At 38.1% G+C, this 20,590-nt stretch overlaps 1 protein-coding gene across 9 annotated transcripts in view; it reads right to left on the bottom strand.

The window, feature by feature from the left end:
• The window catches only part of RAD18 (RAD18 E3 ubiquitin protein ligase), a 139,397-nt gene that overhangs the window by 77,854 nt on the left and 40,953 nt on the right, over positions 1-20,590 (bottom strand). For all 9 annotated transcript variants that reach the window (XR_015732676.1, XR_015732675.1, XM_087887899.1 and 6 more), the window contains 3 exons: positions 14,220-14,557; positions 11,076-11,175; positions 656-840 (listed from right to left, as the gene is read on the bottom strand). Coding sequence is in view for 7 of the 9 variants with exons in the window: in XM_087887899.1 (XP_087744025.1) it covers positions 656-840; positions 11,076-11,175; positions 14,220-14,557 (623 nt within the window). In the remaining 2 variants the exon portion in view is untranslated. The remainder of the gene's footprint in view (positions 1-655; positions 841-11,075; positions 11,176-14,219; positions 14,558-20,590) is intronic.

The following is a 20,590-nucleotide window of genomic DNA, read 5'->3' as shown; positions in this document are numbered from 1 at the left end:
AACAATCTGGATTCTCATTTTACCGACCTCGGAAATTTGGATGGCTAAGTCAATCCTGAGCCGGTCAGGTTCAAACTCCAAGCTGTGGCTAGAATTAGCCTGCTATATTGCATTCTAACCACTGCGCCACCAGGGCTCCAATATCTGTTTCTTCACCTGCCAATACCTCAAAGGGCTGAATAAACAAAGGGGTTTTTTTTGTGAAAAGTCCCCATAACTTTGATATCACTATAGGATTTGCCTAAATACTGTTGATATATAGAGTAGTGTTTTTCAAACTTGGCAACATTAGGACATATGGATTTCAACTCCGATGCTGCCTGAGGAATTCTGGAAGCTGAATTGCCTACATCTTAAAGTTCTCAAGGTTGAAAAACATGAATGTATAGGCATAAAAGGACTCGAATTAACATGCATACAAATCGCTAACAATTCAAATCTGTTGTCATGGTCATGTAAGCTCAATGTTTTCAATCATGGCAGACACTTCATGTAAAGCAAGTCTCATATAAAGTATTTCAAAGAGTAATAATAGATTGGTAAGGTAAAGTTACATTAGCTCAAAATGGTAAGTAAAATAAATGTTAGGAAGAAGCATATCTTAAGAAACAGCACTATTTAAAGAAAACTGCTATCTACATTTTCATTTTCCTACCTGATTTAGGATTTAGAGAATCACACTCTGAATTATACATGTGCACAAATTCTTGGTGTCTTTTAATAAGCTGTTGTTTTGTTCCCTGGGTAGACAATCCATGTTCTTTCAGTCTTTTCCTCAGGTCACGGTCAGAAAGTAAACTGTAAACCAGTTTCGGCAGTAATTTTCTTTTTTGTCCAGAACTAGGAAGAAAAAAAACATAGAGGGAAACATGTAAAAATATTTCCTGTAAGGCAAAATGAACAGATGTATATATTTTTATTCAATCTATGAGACACACATAAATATGTTACAGGGTACAAATAAGTTATAGAGTATATGTTGCAAGTTCTATTCCAGATATCGTGTTTAATGTTATTTTACTTTGACCATATTTATTTTATTTTTAACCCTCTTCAACCCCTTGCCGTGTCCCATTTCTATCTCCAACATCAATAATATACTCTTTGATTAAATTATTACTTATATCCCATTTTCCTTTCAGAGAGCTTTATTTTCTTATGCTTATAATAACACTGTGATTTAATCTAAGCCAAAGGGATAGGTCCAGCACTCAAGTAAATATTTTAAAAGCTAATAATCAAATATTTAATGAGGAATGGCACTTTTCTCTGTTGTTATTATAGACAACATAAGAAAGTAGCTGATCAAACTCATTCAGGCTAATATCTCTTATTTCTCAAAAAAAAAAAAAAGTTGCTGCTTATTTATTTTAAAAAAATATTCAAAAACGCTAACAAAATATCAACAATCAGCAAGCCACAAAAATGGCATATATGTAAGCACTATTTATTTAGGATTGCATACACAGATTCTGCTAATCAAAACTGACTTCCAGTCACATTCTCCCCTTCTCCCTCTTTAAAATGCAACTTCCATAGTTTGCAGAAAAATATGTGACCTTCACTGCATTCAACAAATAGTTGAACTAGCAGACAAGAATTTTGAACAAGTAATGCAGTTATGGAAGTGTAAAATTACTGCCATCGATTTCCACTTATAGATCAGATTTCCTGCCAAACCAAATTCAATCATGTACTGCTTTATTTATAGGACCAATTTAACATACCTTCCAAATTGTATTAGGAAAATCTAGTAAAAACGGAATTAAAAGAAATACCTTGTTTTTTTTAATATGTATTTAAAAATTATTATATCTATAAGTAAACAGGTAATTACTGAAATTATATAATTATTATTCATATAACATTAGCTATATTGAAACGAGTTATATCTATTTTAGCTTAATGACAAAGTCTTCATTATATTATTTATAAACATTAAAAAAGGCACCTCTAAAAAATAAATATTTGATTTGTGACTTTACCCCTTGTACCACAAAGAATTTATCTTATCAGTAAACTTAGAAACCATAGTCTAGGTGTTTGAATTTATTTTGCTGCATAATGTAAATGGTACCATTTTTGCTTTAATTTATTTAAACTGCTGCCATGTACATGTATATATACTCTTTGTTTCACCATTGCTATATACTCTCCAAGTTTAAGCTCCCTATAAGATATTCTTGATACCATGTCTTTTTCCCAAAGTAGTACTATACCTTCAATCTTTAATTCTCAAACAGCTACAAGATGTTTGTTAATATTAATTATAACCACCTTGGTATTTGGCAGAGATAGAAAAGACATCTAAAAGAGTTACATGATTCCAAAAAGGAATATAAATTCTTCAGTAATATCCTGATAAAGAGTAATATTCTGATAATCTCAATAATGCTATCACATATGTTGTATTGTAAATAAAATAGGAGATGCTACCCAGTAAATGCTATAGAACAGTTACATGTACTATATGCTAGAACTGAATCAACTAAGAAAAGAATTCAACAGAAGACCAATATTGCACTCACTTTCCATAAATACATGCTTATAAAATTAGAATACACCTCTGGTTTATATATAGTTTAATATTATTTATGTGCTTTATTATATTTTCAGTTCAACTACTCTGTTTCTCCCAAAATAAGACATCCCCTGATAATAAGCCTAATCGGGCTTTTGAGCGTATGGCAATAAGGCCAAGCGCTTATTTCAGGGTTCAAAAAAATATAAGACAGGGTCTTATTTTCAGGGAAACACGTAGGATGCATATGTTGATAATCAATCAAAACTGAAGCCTTCTCAAAGAGCAATTCAGAAACTGTGATGGGGACAATGTAATGGACTATGAAAATAACCTTGAGAGACAGGAAGAAAAGCCTGGACAGCAATCTGACAAGAGAGAATTGAATTGAAAGGAAAATGAGGGAGAGACACTGTCTTGGAAAGGACCCTCCTTCATTTCTTCAGCTGAAAGATGTACTTTCAAACTTGCAAGATTGATCTTGCCCTTTGAGACAGAAAACCAAAATCCATGAGTACTACTGTGTTTCCCCGAAAATAAGCCCTCCCCGAAAATATTTAAATGCATGTGCAGCCGGTCCCCACCATTTCCTCTGGTTAGGGTTAGGGAGACAGAGCTGGAAATCAGGTAAGACAGCAAGAGGCTTGCTCCATGTGCCCCAAAATAATAAGACCTCCCCAAAAATAAGGCCAAGTGCTTATTTCAGGGTTCAAAAAAATATTAAAAAGGGTCTTATTTTTGAAGAAACATGATAATACTACTTTTATTGTAAGGTTACAGTAACAAAATCTTGCAAGTTGAAAAGCACTTCTTCCCTCGTCTTTACTTTCCAAACAATTAAGGGTGGTACATTCTGAGATGCTTTCTTTTCCTCCATCCCTCCTTTGGATTCAATTTTCATTTCTCAGACTGTTGCCTAGGCTGTAGCTCTTCCTTCTGTCTCCCAAAGTTATTCTCACAGCTCATTACAGACAACAGCCGTGCTATGATCAAATTCAAATATTGCACCAAATAGACCTGTGCCTTTCGTATACTGCTACACTTTAAAACTATGTTTTCTTCGGCTTTCCCTTAGAATCAACTCCCTACTGAGTGTAGAAATCCAGATTAAATCATCCATTACATTGCTGAGCAGCTTCTACTTCAATACAGATTCTAGAATCAGAATCTGCCTTTCTGTAACTTAAAGGCATTATTCTGTATCCTGCATTGTGTGATGACATTATCATTGACCTTCCTTTAGTGATCTCCTTTAAGTACTCAAACAATGCTATAATTCCCCTTCTGAGTTTGTTGAAAATTATGCACATCTAATGAGAGCCAGTTTGGTATAGTAATTAAGGCATCAGAATACAAAATGGAAGACCATGGGTTCTAGTGCCGGCTTAGGAACAAAGCCAGCTGGGTATTCTTGGGCCAATCACTTTCTCTTAGCCCTAAGAATGGCAAACCATTTCTGAAAAACTTTGCCAAGAAAATCACAGGGACTTGTCCTGGCAGTCTCTGAGAATTAGAGAGGATTTGGAAGGGGGGGGGGGGGAAACGCATGCTACAACTAACTCAATATGTTGCTATTGAAATAAATTAGCATATGGTACCAATGTTACATTATAACTCACCATGGCTAAACCTTAGTGAAAACAATCTCCTTAGGTACTGTTTCAAACAGTACCTAAGCCTAAATAAAAATAATCCATTTGATACCAGAGGGAAAGCACATTCTACACATATATAAATCATTACACCCACAGATAATCATGAAAATCAACAAATGCTCAAAAACCTGTCAAACTAAAGATGCCAGCAATTATTCAAAGTGATAGGGAGAAATCTCTACGGAAATAAAATTACTTACAAACATTTGTCATTATCTTTCAATGACAAAGGGCAAGCTAACAGTAAGTCAGTGATATTATACATTTCGGATTACTTATTGTTTTATCATAGATAATAAAATACAGAACAGTAAAACAAACAAACAAAATAAAACAAAGCAAAAACATACATTCACTCTAACAACAACAAAAAAGAAAAATATAGCGTACAAAAAAGGAGGAAAAAGGTCAATTAGAGTTAACATTTAACATTCACCCTTGCTAAGTGCTAAAAGAAAAGAAAAAGCAATAAATTATCCTCCCCCTTATACATACCGTACATGTACACACACACACACACACACACACACACACACACACACACACAGGTGAAACTCGAAAAATTAGAATATCGTGCAAAAGTTCATTTATTTCAGTAATGCAACTTAAAAGGTGAAACTAATATATGAGATAGACTCATTACATGCAACGCGTGATAGTTCAAGCCTTGATTTGTCATAATTTTGATGATGATGGCTTACAGCTCATGAAAACCCCAAATTCACAATCTCAGAAAATTAGAATATTGTGAAAAGGTTCAATATTCTAGGCTCAAAGTTTCCCACTCTAATCAGCTAATTAAGCCATAACACCTGCAAAGGGTTCCTGAGCCTTTAAATCCTCTCTCAGTCTGGTTCAGTAGGAATCACAATCAGGGGAAAGACTGCTGACCTGACAGTTGTGTAGAAAACCATCATTGACACCCTCCATAAGGAGGGAAAGCCTCAAAAGGTAATTGCAAAAGAAGTTGGATGTTCCCAAAGTGCTGTATCAAAGCACATTAATAGAAAGTTATGTGGAAGGGAAAAGTGTGGAAGAAAAAGGTGTACAAGCAGCAGGGATGACCGCAGCCTGGAGAGGATTGTCAGGAAAAGGCCATTCAAAAGTGTTGGGGACTTTCACAAGGAGTGGACTGAGGCTGGAGTCAGTGCATCAAGAGCCACCACATACAGACGGATCCTGGACATGGGCTTTAAATTATTGTATTCCTCTTGTCAAGCCGCTCCTGAACAACAAACAATGTCAGAAGCGTCTTACCTGGGCTAAAGACAAAAAGAACTGGTCTGTTGCTCAGTGGTCCAAAGTCCTCTTTTCTGATGAGAGCAACTTTTGCATCTCATTGGGAAACCAAGCACACAGAGTCTGGAGGAAGAATGGAGAGGCACACACTGCAAGATGCTTGAAGTCCAGTGTGAAGTTTCCACACTCTGTGTTGATTTGGGGAGCCATGTCATCTGCTGATGTTGGTCCACTGGGCTTCATTAAGTCCAGGGTCAATGCAGCCGTCTACCAGGTGATTTTGGAGCACTTCATGCTTCCTTCCGCAGATGAGCTTTATGGGAATGCTGACTTCATTTCCCAGCACGAATTGGCACTTGCCCACACTGCCAAAAGTACCAAAGCCTGGTTCAATGACCAGGAGATTACTGTGCTTGATTGGCCAGCAAACTCGCCTGACCTGAACCCCATAGAGAATCTTTGCCAAGAGAAAGATGAGAGACATGATACCGAACAATGCAGAAGAGCTGAAGGCTGCTACTGAAGCATCCTGGTCTTCCATAACACCTCAGCAGTGCCACAGGCTGATAGCATCCATGCCACGCCGCATTGAGGCAGTAATTGATGCAAAAGGAGCCCAAACCAAGTACTGACTACATATGCATGCTTATACTTTTCAGAGGTCTGATATTGTTCTATGTACAATCCTTGTTTTATTGATTTCATGTAGTATTCTAATTTTCTGAGATTATGAATTTGGGGTTTTCATGAGCTGTAAGCCATAATCATCAAAATTATGACAAATCAAGGCTTGAACTAACTCGCTTTGCTTGTAATGAGTCTATCTCATATATTAGTTTCACCTTTTAAGTTGCCTTACTGAAATAAATGAATTTTTGCACAATATTCTAATTTTTTGAGTTTCACCTATATATGAAAAAAGAAGAAAAAGCATTCAACAGGTTGTGCTAAACATTACACTAATCTTCAAATCCCTCTGTTAGCCATCTGCTATTATATTTAGTGTGTAGAAAGTCCACAAATGGTTTCCAGGCTCTTTTAAAGTTGTCTAGTCCTTTATTTCTAATCAAAGCAGTTAATTTTCCCCTAATCTCCCCTAATTCAGTCAATTTCAAAATCCATTTTTCAACAGTCACCATTTCTTTTTCTTTCCAATGTTTGGCAAGTACAATCCTCACAGCCATCACCATGTGAAGGAATAGCACCCCAAATTGTTTTTCAATTGACTTGTCCATCATATCTAAAAGAAAAGCTTCAGATTTCATTAATACTTATGTCTTTTTTTAAACAAAATCAAAGGTCTTAACTAGAGAAGGAAAAAAGGAGAAGGAATTACAGGACTCTCAAGTAAGCAAAACAAATTTATGTCACATAAGAGCCCTATCTTCACTTTATTCTAGTAAGAATAGAGCACAAGCTTCAACTCAAAGATAAAGAAAGGGTTTTCCTAATATTATTTCCAGCCTGACTTTAAGAAAGAAGCTTAAAGGACTACTATGCTGTGGAAAGATGAGTAGAATTTATTTCTGCCTATTCGTGGAAAGGAGTTTTAATCAACTGAATGGCATTGGCAATTCATTTTTTTGTTAAAAGTTTTACAAAGAGCACAAAAACTAACACAAACTATTAAAGAGTTTAAAAAAGTAAAGTGCAGATAAAAACAAAAAGAAGCTTCCAAATTCTTTGCAGTAAATGTAAGTATAATTGCAAAGTTATCTTACTATGATTATGAAAAAGCTCACTCTTTTCTATTATCCAGTTTTTCTAATCATCAAAACCAGAAATCTTAAATGCATTTTATTTATTTATTTATTTTATTAGTCATATTTCTATGCCGCCCACTCTCCGAGGACTCTGGGCGGCTTACACCAAAGACAGTATACTAAATAGCATATTGCCCCCTAACAATCTGGGTCCTCATTTTACCCACCTCGGAAGGATGGAAGGCTGAGTCGACCTTGAGCCAGTGAGATTTGATCCGCTGATCTGCTGAACTAGCAGTCAGCTGAAGTAGCTGCAGTTCTGCACCCTAACCACTGTGTCACCTCGGCTCTTTTTGTTTTGTTTTATGCAAACAATCTATAAAGCGTTTCCAGTCAACCATAAATGTAGATACTGGGGTTTTTTCCCTCTAAGATAGCACTGGCAATTAAGGAAAGTAAATGATGTTTTACTAATGCTCCTTTCATCCAGTGGCCTAATGTTATTATTGCTCTAAAGGTTTGGGAGATTCTTCAAAACAGTACTAAATATCACACTGAAGACTGTGAAGCATAGATCATAGCCTTTCCACTTGTAGTTGTACTGAATCAGTAGTCTTTCCATTCAGAGAAGAGTTCTACTGAATATAACTCTGGACTCCCTGGTATTATATTCCAAATAATCCTAAAAATGGAATAGTAAGGAAGAGATATATATAATCCGCCAGAGTGTGCTGCCCTGCTCACTCACTCACTCACTCACTCACTCACTCACACACACACGTAACTATGGCTTAGTGAGTTTATTAATATTCCCCAGCAATTCCCTTCACCAAAAAAATAAAATAAAAACCAGAACTGTCCCAATTAAGTCCAGGGCTCTACTGACAACTCATATTTTTGCAGCTCAAGAACTTCTTTTGAATCCCATATTTCCCATGACAAAAACATCCAAAAGAGGTGGGAGCTCTGTTTCTTCCAAAACACCAAATGTTTGGGGTTTTGTTTCTGCTTATTGGTGGGAACAATAGCTTTAGTTCTGTTGTATGCATTCCTAGTCTACAAATGTCTCCTCAAAGTCTTGGTAGTGTCATGAACAGATCAAGATAGCATTCCTGGGTAAGAGGGTAGAAGTGGCTTGCTACTGCTTCTTCTGAAAGGTTGACTTACTACCCTTTACTACACTTTTGGCATTCCTTGGCAGTATCCTCTTCAAGGCTTAATCAGGCTCAAGCCTATTCCATTTCCATATTTAGCTCTTAGCCATAGTCTTATTTTTCACAGAAGACTCTATGTGGCTCTATACTATGTCAAGATGTTCAGTTTAATTGGTGATGTCCTATTAATTCATTGTCTTTCTTTTTCTTTCTTTTTTTCTGTTTATTGGGGGATCCTTAGAAGAGATCCACTAAAAGGGGAAAAAATAATCCCTCTGTAGTTTACAACAAAAGGCACAACAACAAGAATTGGCCATAGCAATCTAAGATCACTACTCTTATTTTAAAAAATCTAGAAAATTCATTAAAGATACCCCATCCTGTATTATGGGCAAACATAAAGGACAATCAAAGTAGAACAGCTCTTAGCTCTTAAGTAAACATTAAGAGAAAGATTTAAAGTGTAAGGAATGTAGACACATCACAACTGGGGAAAATCATCTGTATTTGATTGGATTTTGATCAAAAATAAAAAGAATTGAAACATTGATGAGAAAACATTTCTTCTTTTAAATAAAAAAATCCCTTGTTTATTGAGCTTGCTGATTAAGTCTACATGTATCTACTACTATTTAGGCAGTTGCTTGGATGATCAACAGTTATGTCCCATATATATTTGTTGCTCTAGACCAGGGTGTCAAACTTGATTTCATTAAGGGCTGCATGAGGGTTGTGTTTGACCAAGGGGGGGACATTGCCGAAGGGCGGGCATGGTCAGCTCGACGTCACTCATGTTGTGGTGGCCCGAGCGCTCTGCCAGAGAAGCGGGCTGGTCCTTCACTGTTTCCAGGGCAGCTCCGTGGGCCAGATCTAAGCACCCCGTGGGCCTTGAGTTTGACACTCCTGCTCTAGACCAGCTTTCCTCAACATTTATCTCATGGAATAGCTCTGAAATAATTCACAGGTCTTAGGGAACATAACAGTCACAAGAATGAACTTCACAATACAATTCACTTCTAACCTATAAAATCGATATTTTACAATATTTACAACAATAGCAACGTAGCTGGTGAGCATATCACTCACAGCACATGAAAATTCTTACCACTTCACGTTCTAGCATTGCAGAGATGGAAAGTTTTTTTAAAAGTTTATTTCTTGTGGAACCTTTAATGACCTCTTGTGGAACACAAGGGTTCTGTAGAACATCAGTTAAGAAAGACTGCTCTATGCAGTAACTTACTAAATTACTGCCCTTATTTATAAGCTCAGGAACATTAAACTGAGACTGATTTAGGAGCTGTTTGAAATCAAGTGCAAAGAATTACCAGACTGGAACCAGCAGCCCTTTTCCTGAGTTCATGTTCTGATGTACAGCCCCAGCAAATATGAAAATTTGAAACAATCTGTTCTCCCCTTTCAACTAACTTTATCTTTTTTGGATGTATTTGGGGAGGCTTTGCAGCAATATTGTGCAACCTGCTAGCCCCCCCCCCCTTTTTTTTTTTTAATTTGATTTATATGCCGCCCTTCTCTGGAGACTCAGGGCGGCTTACAGTGCGTTAAGCAATAGCCTTCATACTTTTGTATATTTTATACAAAGTCAGTTTATTGCCCCCACAAACTGGGTCCTCAATTTACCTACCTTAGAAAGGATGGAAGGCTGAGTCAACCTTGAGCCTGGCAAGATTCGAACTTACTTTAATTGCAGACAGCTGGTGTTAAATTACAGTGCCTTGTCTGCAGAGCTATCCAGGCTCCTTGTGCCATGTTTCATTTATATTTGTATTGATTACTAAGATTGTGAGAGAGATAAATATATGCCAATCACGTTCTTCGAAAGATTCAACTGTATCATTCTGCTATTAACAGGATGAGTAATTACTCCATTATCATATTTGGAGGATATTAGAAACAGTAACATCAAACCTCTAGATGAAACAAAAACAGCAAAGGACTAAAAGAAACTGAACGGTTTTAACTGCCTCCTTGATGGAAGTGTAGCAAAGAAAAATCATCTGCTGGAAAATATTACTAAAGAGGCCCTGACATTGCTTCAGCTATTCTCCAGATAGCTGAATTGCTCCAGAGGGAAGGACTTGCATTTGTCCAATAAATTCAAACAAATCTGAATAAATTGTTACTTTATTGATGATAGCCAACGTACTAATATTTTTTTAGGATCCAATCTGAGTTGGTCATCAAGACCAGAGTTTTTGTCTTCTGTGCTTTCAGACTCACGCTGGAGCCCATCTGCAGGGAACTTCTCTCTAATATTGTTTTTATACCTAAAACATTATTCAAAGGCCATTAGATAAAACAAGAAAAACTGACCCAATTTGGTACTGTTTTCTTGCTAAAGTAAGCATGGTGTCAGCTTTGGAAACCATATTAACACTGGAAGCTTCCACGCTGCCACCTTCTTGCGCTTGGGAAAGTAGGAGGGAGGATTTAGTAGAGTGATTGTAGTTAGACATAATAGCATTCTTCCCTTCGGTCAAGGTCATGGTGTTTCTGCATCTGGAGGAGGAGTGGTTGCAGTGATGGCTCAAGTTGGGACGGATGGTGATTGGGCCACGTGATGGACTGATGGGTACAGGGGCTGGATTTGGGATTTTGATTTACTGAGGGAAAACCCAGAACTCTCAGATTCGGGTTTTCCCAGATATAACAGTATACCTACTCTAATAAATGCAAGATTTGAGATGATGCCTGTCTCGGAGTTTTTGATTGGAGTTGGGTTGTTCTGGAATGCTGACACATGGATAGCATTTATTAGAATTTATACACTCAAGAACCTTACCTTCGGAGACTGTCTTTCTTCTCATCTCTTGTCAGGCAACTATCAAGGTGGTTATTTATATGTAGTTCTTGAACAGGAACCCCACAGACAGGACACTCCACTGAAATATATAAACTAGCCATATCAGATTATAAATTAAATTACAAAAACTTTCATTGGGGGAAGGGGGGATATTTGTGGCTATACAGTGTACAGACATCTAGATGGATTTTTATCAAGCCAGTGTCCTCCAGAAGTGGTGTTAGAAGTTACAGTCGAACATATCCAGAAGACACTGGGTTTGTATTTATATAATTTCAAAGTTCGTCATCAAATGCTAATGAAGACAACATCTTCAAAAAAAAAGACATGACCCAATTTTTATAATGAAGCTAGTATGAACAGTTTCCCTGTATATTGTTATGTATTACTAAAAAGAACAATGCAAATAGATTTCTGCCAGCCTAAACAAAGTGAAATCGTTTTCTTGATTCTCAGTAAAAAAAAAAAAAAACTAAGACTGAAATTGCTTATCTTGTAGCTGGGAACGACTACTACCCCATTCATTTTTTTATTATGAAGCAGAAGAAAGTGAAATGAAGGAATTTTTTTTCTTTCATGTATAGCTTTATTCTCTGTTTCCACATACTTACACTCATAAGTCAGCAAAATTTCAATGTCAACTCCATCTAAGCAATAATATTGCTAGAGCAAACATGGTATTCTAAATCAAGTTAGCAAAGATGCTGATGTAAGAATAAAGCAAGTATATTAAAGCTATCATTGCATTTTATATCTTTGATTCAACTTGCAGTGCAGAGGTAGGAAAAATTCACAGTGTTACCTTTCCATAAATAAGTAATCATTAAATTAAAATTTCAATCTTTTAAGATGAACAAAAATAAAGTATGACAAATGTAAAAATTCCATCATAAATAATTTAAAACATGGTCTCATAATTTCCTATTGCTTTGGAAAAAGGAAGCCAGCTGAATAACAATTTCATTCAACTAGATGTTTATCAATTTTCACTGAGATTTTTAATATAAAACTACAGTACTGTATTGCTTTTTTCCAATGATAGTATTATTTCTTTTGTTAACATTCAAAAGAAAATAAATAAAAGCTCACAATTGGGTCCTAAAGATGATGATCATTCCTAATTCCTAGAATATTGAAATCAGAATTATAAAGTGATTTAGTCATCACGGCTACTAGGTGCAGATGGATGGATTTATACAACTCTTAAAAATCCAGCTAAATTAATAGCTTTGTCTGTACATTCAGGTGGTAATTTATGCAACCTCTCTGTGTTCATGCAGTCAGAAGAAAGCTCTTCTTTCTGCCTTACAATAATTACATCTTGCAGTATGAACAACTACAAATTGAAATGTACCCATGTCAAACAGCAGCATGTATAACAAGTCATCCTGATATCAAATAACAACATATGCATTCAGCCATCGAAAAATTATGTAATTTGTATCAATCATATCACAACATCTGACTCAAGTAGGCCATTATTTGCCCCCTCTCTGAGACACCCATGATGTCAAATCAAGATAATGAAAACTTTCTTTTTCATATATGTAGCTAAACCATAGCACTAAAATCTGTATAATAGATAAAACTTCCAATTCATCTAAAGCACTGTTTCTTGAACCGTGGTCCTAAAACCCTTGGGGATCCTTCCAAAATACAAAATTATTTGCCAGCGCTATGTTAAAAAATAATACAATATTAAAATCCCATTAAACAATCATCAGAAGAGCTAATGGCAGGGAATGAATCAATTTTAATTTTTAATGTTGGTAAATATTAATAAATATAACCCATACAAGCAAAAGCTCTTGGGGGTTCCTCCATTAGCATTTAAAAATGGGAAAAGATCATGAGAGGAGGTAAAAACTGATCAAGGTAAAAGGCTTCTTCCTTCTTACCATGCTTCTAAAAAAAAAAGAGAAGAAACCCAGAGAAGCTAAAGTTATATGTGAAACATCCCAAAAGGTCATCCTATGCACACACAGATGATGCAAGGCTCCACAAATGAACCACTGGCAGAAAAAAGCAACATTTTAAAGTTTATTTTTTTAATATACTTTTAAATTCTTTATCATCTGGCAAGTGAACAATTTCCCGCCAATCAATTATGTTTGATATGTTCATTTTCATTGGGGGGGGAGGGGGGATCAAATCATCACCTAATATATGCTTGGCTTCTTCAAAAGGTTTTTCTATAAGCTATATTCAGGAAACAGCACATAGAAGGAATACTGAAAATATTGAAACATTTCATCTTCGACTTTTTTTTTAATATGGTAACACCATTTTATCTTTTGTATATGTTTTATAATTCCCAAAACTCACAATAATAGGATGGATAGACAATATGCTCATATGACAAATTATATTGCTCATATGTTTTTTTGGCCATTAGGGGGAAGATAGCGTTATGCATTTTACCTAATGTTATTACTGGTGTATTATTACTGTTTTACCTTTGGAGGATTAGATTAGGAACAGATTACATGGAGAAAATCTATCTATTTGATCATTAGCAATTGACAATTTGATGGCACATCATCAATTAATCAATGTGTAATGTTTTAATTTCTTTTTCTGTTTGTTTTATTACTTATCCTATAGTATGTATTCTGAAGTCCTTTCATCTAACTGGTCAGAAGTAAAATAAATAAGCAAACAGGTTTCATTTATAATTGGCATATTAGTGGCTATTTACTTTATATATGAGGTAAGAAATCTAGAGAAATGTAAGTACTAATAGTCTTCTAGTTTCTTAACCTTGTGAACTTTAAGATGTGTAGACTTTGATTCCCAGAATTCCCCATCCGGCATTCTAGAGTGGCTTGGGAATTCTGGGAGTTTTTACACATCTTAAAGTTCCCAAAGTTGAGAAACACGGCTCAAGTGTTTCATTCATTTCATCCACCCCCTGAAGAGCAGCTTATTATATGCAGCAGTGAACATCTAAGCTAACACAAAAATACCCACAGTTAACATTAGTGTAGAAACAACAGTATGAATAAAATAAACTGATATGTTAATATAAAGATGAAAATAATCGGAATCAACTATGTGACATTAACTAGCAAGAGTATAGAAAAATGAACATGCAATTTTGATGTATACAGCAAGTTGCCTTACCTTTTGTGACAAATTTTGTTGCAGATGTGGAAGGCATTTCAGAGTTTCTGATGCTTCCAGTGGGAGCTGTATTTGCTACTTCTTTACCACCTGCCTCATAACTTTCTTCTGAGCTACAGGGGTTTTCTTCTTGCTTTATTTTAATAATTTTGTCTTTGTCAGCTGATATTAAATGTCTATTTTCATTGACTGGAAAGGTATCTGCACATTGCTTTTTCCGTTTTAAAAACAATCCATCTGGAGAGTTCAAAATGTGACCTTGGAGAGGAGCTTTCTTAGGTAACAGAGTTGGAGAAGAAATTGATGGAGAATCCAAAACTGCCTGGAACAGTCGCTGTCTAGGAACAAAATACAGAGCTAGATCAATTTACAAAACTATTATGCCTTTTCGTTCTCAGGATTCTTTTCAACATTTGAAAGGGAACAATAGCTAAAACCCAAGCATGCTGCCTTCTGGCTGAAGTCCTGCTGAAGATTAAGTGAAAGGATAATTAATGTAAGCATCCACAATCAACTGAATATTTATCCCCTTATTTGTAACTAGCATTGGGAGCTGAGATACAAACCCCCTAAACTGCCTACTATTTATTTATATAAAGAGAAGGAAAACTCATCAGTTATCCAGGAATTCTGCCACATTTTTAGAAGACAGAGTTTGACTACTCTAAATTCAGATCACTTGATGGAGTCGTTGAAATTAGAAAAGTGTGGGGTGAGTGAGAGGAGAAAAGAAGAATTAAATAGCTGGGTCCCATAGCAGTTTTTTCACAATCAACAATTTTAGTACAATATTTTGACACTAGTAAAGTGTACTTTTAATTCCAGAATTAACTCAACTTCTGTCCTTCTTTTTAATGCATTTCCCCAAAATATATTTCAAAAAATAAATACTGATCAGTTAATTTAGTATATTTTCAAAACATTTAACACAGCACATCAGTTATTGGTTGAATATCTACAACTTTGTTTTTGCTATGCATTTCTCCTACCCATATCCCAGTACAATATAATTAGCCATAATCCTCTAATTATGGTAGGACTCTAAGCTCAAGAAATAATTACCATAATATAAAAACAGTCAGTTTTGTTTAAGGCTGATAGGAAAAGTTTGTACCTACAATTTTGTGTAATTTATGAACAGATGTAAAGAAGCTACAGAACACACAAGGGCAGAGAAAGACAAAATCCTTAGAGGAGAATCTGCATATATTTTAGGATGCACATAGCCTGTGGCCTATGTGTTTAACACTTAATAAATAAACCTCTTATGAAAGATTTGGGCCACAAAATTCCTCCTAGGATGGTATGTTACATATTAATTTGAAGACTGCTGCAATTAATATTACTGAAAGTTGATTACAGATGCAAATGATAACAAATTCAGAACATTTTGCTATAAAATGAATGCAACATTAAAAAATAATTGACACTCTATAAAATTTCCACTCCCCAAACAGATCTAAAACTTTTATGAAGCTATTATCAATGCTCATTCAGACATAATGGAGTGAATTCATTGCAAAATGCTCAACCCAAGTATTAGTGACATAATAAAAGTACTTTTTGCAAAAGTTCAAAAAACTATTACTGAACTTTAAAAGTTATTAAGAGTCATACAGTAATACTTCTTATTGCCTAGTTACAATAAGCCAACTGGTGACATCTAGTGGACACATACTAGGTGCAATTAATAAGACCTCATAATAAACCCCAAAAGTAAAAAAAAGTTAAGTCATAAAAGTAATTTTTGTGAATGCAATGTTATTTGACATGTTCAATTGGTCAAATTAAACAAAAAATAAAAATAATACAGATCTTTTATGGCATTTACCAGAGCAGATGTCAAAATCTTCTAAGACACATAGCAATCACTGCCATCTTTTATCTTTTCCTCCTAGACAGGAGGCAGAAAAGGTATCTTCAGCTCATAAGGCCATGGATCAGTGGTGAAATCCAATTTTTTTTACTACCGGTTCTGTGGGTGTGGCTTGGTGGGCATGGTATGGCTTGGTGGGTGTGGCTTGGTAGGTATAGCAGGGGAAGGATATTGCAAAATCTCCATTCCCACCCCACTCCAGGGGCAGGATACTGCAAAATCTCCATTCCCACCCCACTCTGGGGCCAGACAGAGGTGGCATTTGCGGTTTCTCCTAACTACTCAAACTTTCCGCTACCGGTTCTCCAGAACCTGTCAGAACCTGCTGGATTTCACCCCTGCCATGGATCCATAAATATGTAAGCAATGAAAATGTTCTATTGAGCCAATATATAATTTTCACCCATGAAAATATACCACAACCTTCAGAAAAACCAATTACAAATTTAATTTATAAAAACAAAACTTTTGACTACCAATGGCTCAAATCCACCTAATCCACAGTTCTGTTATAGCCAGGATAGTAAAAACGGTGCTCCTTTCACTGAATTACTTCCCTAGAAAAGTAACGGCTAGTGTTATTCAATGTCTACTTGTAACCGCTAGGTGAGGTTATTTGGTAGCACAGGTCAGATGTGATCAGTACAACAGATGATACTCTTATGGCAAGGCTCAGATCCAGATAGTAATATTAAGGTCCTCTTGCAGAATCTGGAGGTTGTTGGAGTCTCCATGGAGAACAAATTGAGGCTCAACCCTAGTGAGACTGAGTGGCTATGAGTATGTGTCTTCCAACTATAGGTGTCAGCCTCAGCTTTCCTGCTTTAGCTGCCATAAGAAACGGGGAGGGATTAGGTATGGATCAAAGGGGGGGAAGAGAGCAGGAGGGGGTTTGTCTTTGTAGGAGGGGACTTCGTGGGAATCGAAACTGGATTTCAGAAGGGGATGGCTAACCAACTGTCTCGACATTCCTGATGGATGACGCTGCCAGACATGTTGCCACCTGACCTTTGGAAGACCTTTAGATTGGCTGAGAAAATATAAACACGAGGGGGGGAAGAAGCTTAGTAGATGCATTTCGCGCGTTTTGGTCACTTCCAGCTTTTCACTGGGGTGTTAATCTTTTCATATTCAGTAAAAGTACCAAATTCTTCAAAATGCTTGAGTTTGGGGTTTTCTTTCCTGGATACTGAAGGAAGCATACCTGACATTAAGCTGGAAGTCATCTCAGTCATCCCGGACAAAACCCGAGGGGACTGAAAATCCAAAGTATGTCAGATCGAGGGAGTGATGAAGAAGGGAAGATGGGGGCAGCGAGTTCAACCGCCCTCCAGTCGGAAAGAGAAACTGCAGAATGGCTGGGAAAACTCCGTTTGGAACCGGAGGAGGCCAGATGGTCAAAAGGTGTGGGGAGACTGCCGGACTGGGGGGAGAACCCCCGGGGAGTGACGACTTCCAGACCCCGAAAAAGGGAGGCAGTGTGGATGCAACAGCAGAAGGAACGTCTCATGATAGATCAAGCCTTGCAGCTTATCCGTGATGTGGAAGAAAGCAGAAAAAAACGTGAGTCTTTTGAAACTCCTGTGGAGAAGGGGGAAGGAGACCCCGGGGGGGAGGCCGAAGAGACAGCCTGTGGGGGAGAGGAAGAGTTTGAGGAGGGCACATCCCAGGCTTCGGCAGCTCGAGGAAGAGATGCAGCCGGCCAGAGAACCCCAGCCCTGCAGGCCCCCCCCCGCAGACGTAAAAAGCCAAAAATCCCCCCCCTTCCTGGGAAGTTTGAAGGAAATCCTAAAACCTTGGGATTTTTCCTGACCCAAGTGTGGAACCACATGCAGGATTGGGGGGAGGACTACGAAACGGATGCGGCTAAAGTCAGAAGCGTTGCGAATGCCCTAGAGGGAGTGGCGGCTGAGTGGATGGTAGTTCTCCACAATAACAACTCCCTCCTGCTGAGAAATTACAACCAGTTCATGAGGGCCCTTAGAAGACGTTTTGAAGACCATTTAGCTGAACGAAAGGCGAGACTCAGAATGAAGAGCATTCAGCAGGGTCGGAGGCCGGTGGCAGAGTATATCCAAGAGTTTCGTGAACTGGCACCTTATATGACAGGCTGGTCAGAAATGGCGCTTTTGGAGAGTTTCAAGGATGGACTGAATGATGAGATATATCGAGATTGCAGGAGCATGGGGGTCCCCGATGATTTGGATAGATGGTACATAGTAGCTGAGGATGTGGAGATCGAGCTGAAACGGAGCGAACTCCGAGGAAGGCGGATGGGGGACCAGTCATCCTCTTTCTACCGTAAGGGGGCAGCCAAGATGACTGGCGGGAAGACCGAATTCAAACCCAAGTCAAAGCCCTTCACCTGTTTCAAATGTGGGAAGGAGGGTCACCGGGCGGCCGAATGTTTCTCCAAACCACCGCCAAAAGCCACCGGGGCCAGCCAAAAGAAAAGCGATAAAATACCCGCCAAAACCCGCGGCACCGCCCTGAAAGGAGAAGTCGTTGAGTTCACTCCCCGGAACCAGCGTGAGTTGGGAACTCCGACCAACGATGACGACAGCGAGACGGACTCCGACTCGGACACCGATGAACGGGTGAGTCACACGGAAGAACCCTTACTCATCCCCGTAGAAGTAAGGGTGCCCTCCACAGGAACTCACGCGCAATTGTTAGCCCTGTTGGACTCGGGGTGCACTAAGTGCATAATTAGCCCCAAAGTAGTGGAGGAAATGGGACTGAGACTGAAAACTTTAAAAAGACCCATTGCATTTTGTCAATTAGATGGGTCGATTGCAGGAGGGGGCCCAGCTAGTTTTATGACCGAACCCCTTGAACTACAGTTGGGGAATCATATAGAAAAGCTCAGCTTTATCGTAGCACCTGGCATGGAAAGCCCCCTAATTCTAGGACTGCCCTGGCTTCGTAAATGGAACCCACGAGTAAATTGGAAAACGGGGGTCCTGCGCATCCGTACGGCAGAACCACCTCCGGAAAAGGAAGGCCCCTCCCTAAGGGACGACATAAGACCAGAAGGGGCCGCAGTAGCCATTAACTATATTGAGGGAGAAGAGAAAATTCCGAAGGAATATTGGGACCTCAAGGAAGTGTTTAGCGAAAAAGCGTCTGATACTCTGCCTCCCCACAGGGCCACTGACTGCACCATTGAAATACTCCCAGGGGTGAAGCTTCCCAAACCAAAAATATACCCCATGACACCTCGAGAATTGGAGGAATTGCGGAATTTTATTGACAAAAACTTAGAACGGGGATTTATCGAACGAGCCAAACCCAAGGTAGCAGCGCCAGTAATGTTCCGCGAAAAGAAAGATGGATCCTTCAGATTAGTTGTTGATTATAGAAACATGAACGCCATTTGCATGGAAAATGTCTATCCCCTCCCACTTATGAAGGACATGTTGGCCCATTTAGGAAAGGGAAATTTTTTTACCAAACTTGATTTAAGAGAGGCATACTACCGAGTGAGAATAAAAGAGGGAGATGAATGGAAGACAGCATTTAATTGCCCACTGGGGTGTTTCCAATTTAGAGTACTCCCTTTTGGCCTACAGGGGGCCCCGGCCGTATTCATGCAGTTGATCAACAAAGTGTTGCATGAGCATCTATATAAGGGGGTGTTGGTCTATTTGGACGATATTCTAATTTATTCTGACAACATGGCCGACCATATAAGATTGGTTCGAGCGGTCTTGAATAAACTCAGAGCAGCTGAACTCTATGCCAAACTTTCTAAATGTGAATTCCATCAAGACAAAATCGACTATCTTGGATATCGTATATCGCATGAGGGAATAGAGATGGACCCGGAAAAGGTCCGAGCAGTAATGGAATGGGCCGCACCACCCGTAAACAGTTACAGAGTTTCTTAGGGTTTGCTAACTTTTAGACAATTTATATCCCCTCTTTCGCAAAAATCGCACTGCCAATTACAAACTTGCTCAAAACCAAAGGGGAAATAAAACCCAAACCCTCGAAACCACTAGATTGGACTATGGACTGTCAGGCCGTTTTCGAAAAACTAAAACGGTTGTTTGCAGCTGAACCTGTGCTCAAACACCCCGACATAGAACAACCTTTTGTAGTACAAGCGGATGCTAGCGACGTTGCCGTAGGAGCAATACTCTTGCAAAAGAATGAGAATGGAATATTACAACCCTGTGCTTACACATCCCGTAAGCTATCTGAGACAGAAAGGAGATGGGCCATATGGGAGAAGGAAGCGTTTGCAGTTAGATGGGCGCTGTTAACATGGAGACAATTTTTAGAAGGGGCAAAACACCCTTTCGAGGTGTGGACTGACCATAAGAATCTAGAAGCATTAAAAACACCACGCAAATTGTCACCCAAACAGGCACGCTGGGCCCAACATTTCAAGCGTTTCAATTTCACTTTACGTTACCTTCCTGGGGGGAAAAATTTCATGGCGGACGCACTTTCCAGATTACCACAGTACAACAGCATAAAGAAGGAACTG

Source organism: Pantherophis guttatus, chromosome 2, assembly GCF_059756535.1.
Source record: "Pantherophis guttatus breed Tessera chromosome 2, ASM5975653v1, whole genome shotgun sequence".
Classification (NCBI taxonomy): domain Eukaryota; kingdom Metazoa; phylum Chordata; class Lepidosauria; order Squamata; family Colubridae; genus Pantherophis; species Pantherophis guttatus.
Note: the sequence above shows the minus strand (reverse complement) of the source record. Positions and strands in the feature narration are given on the sequence as shown.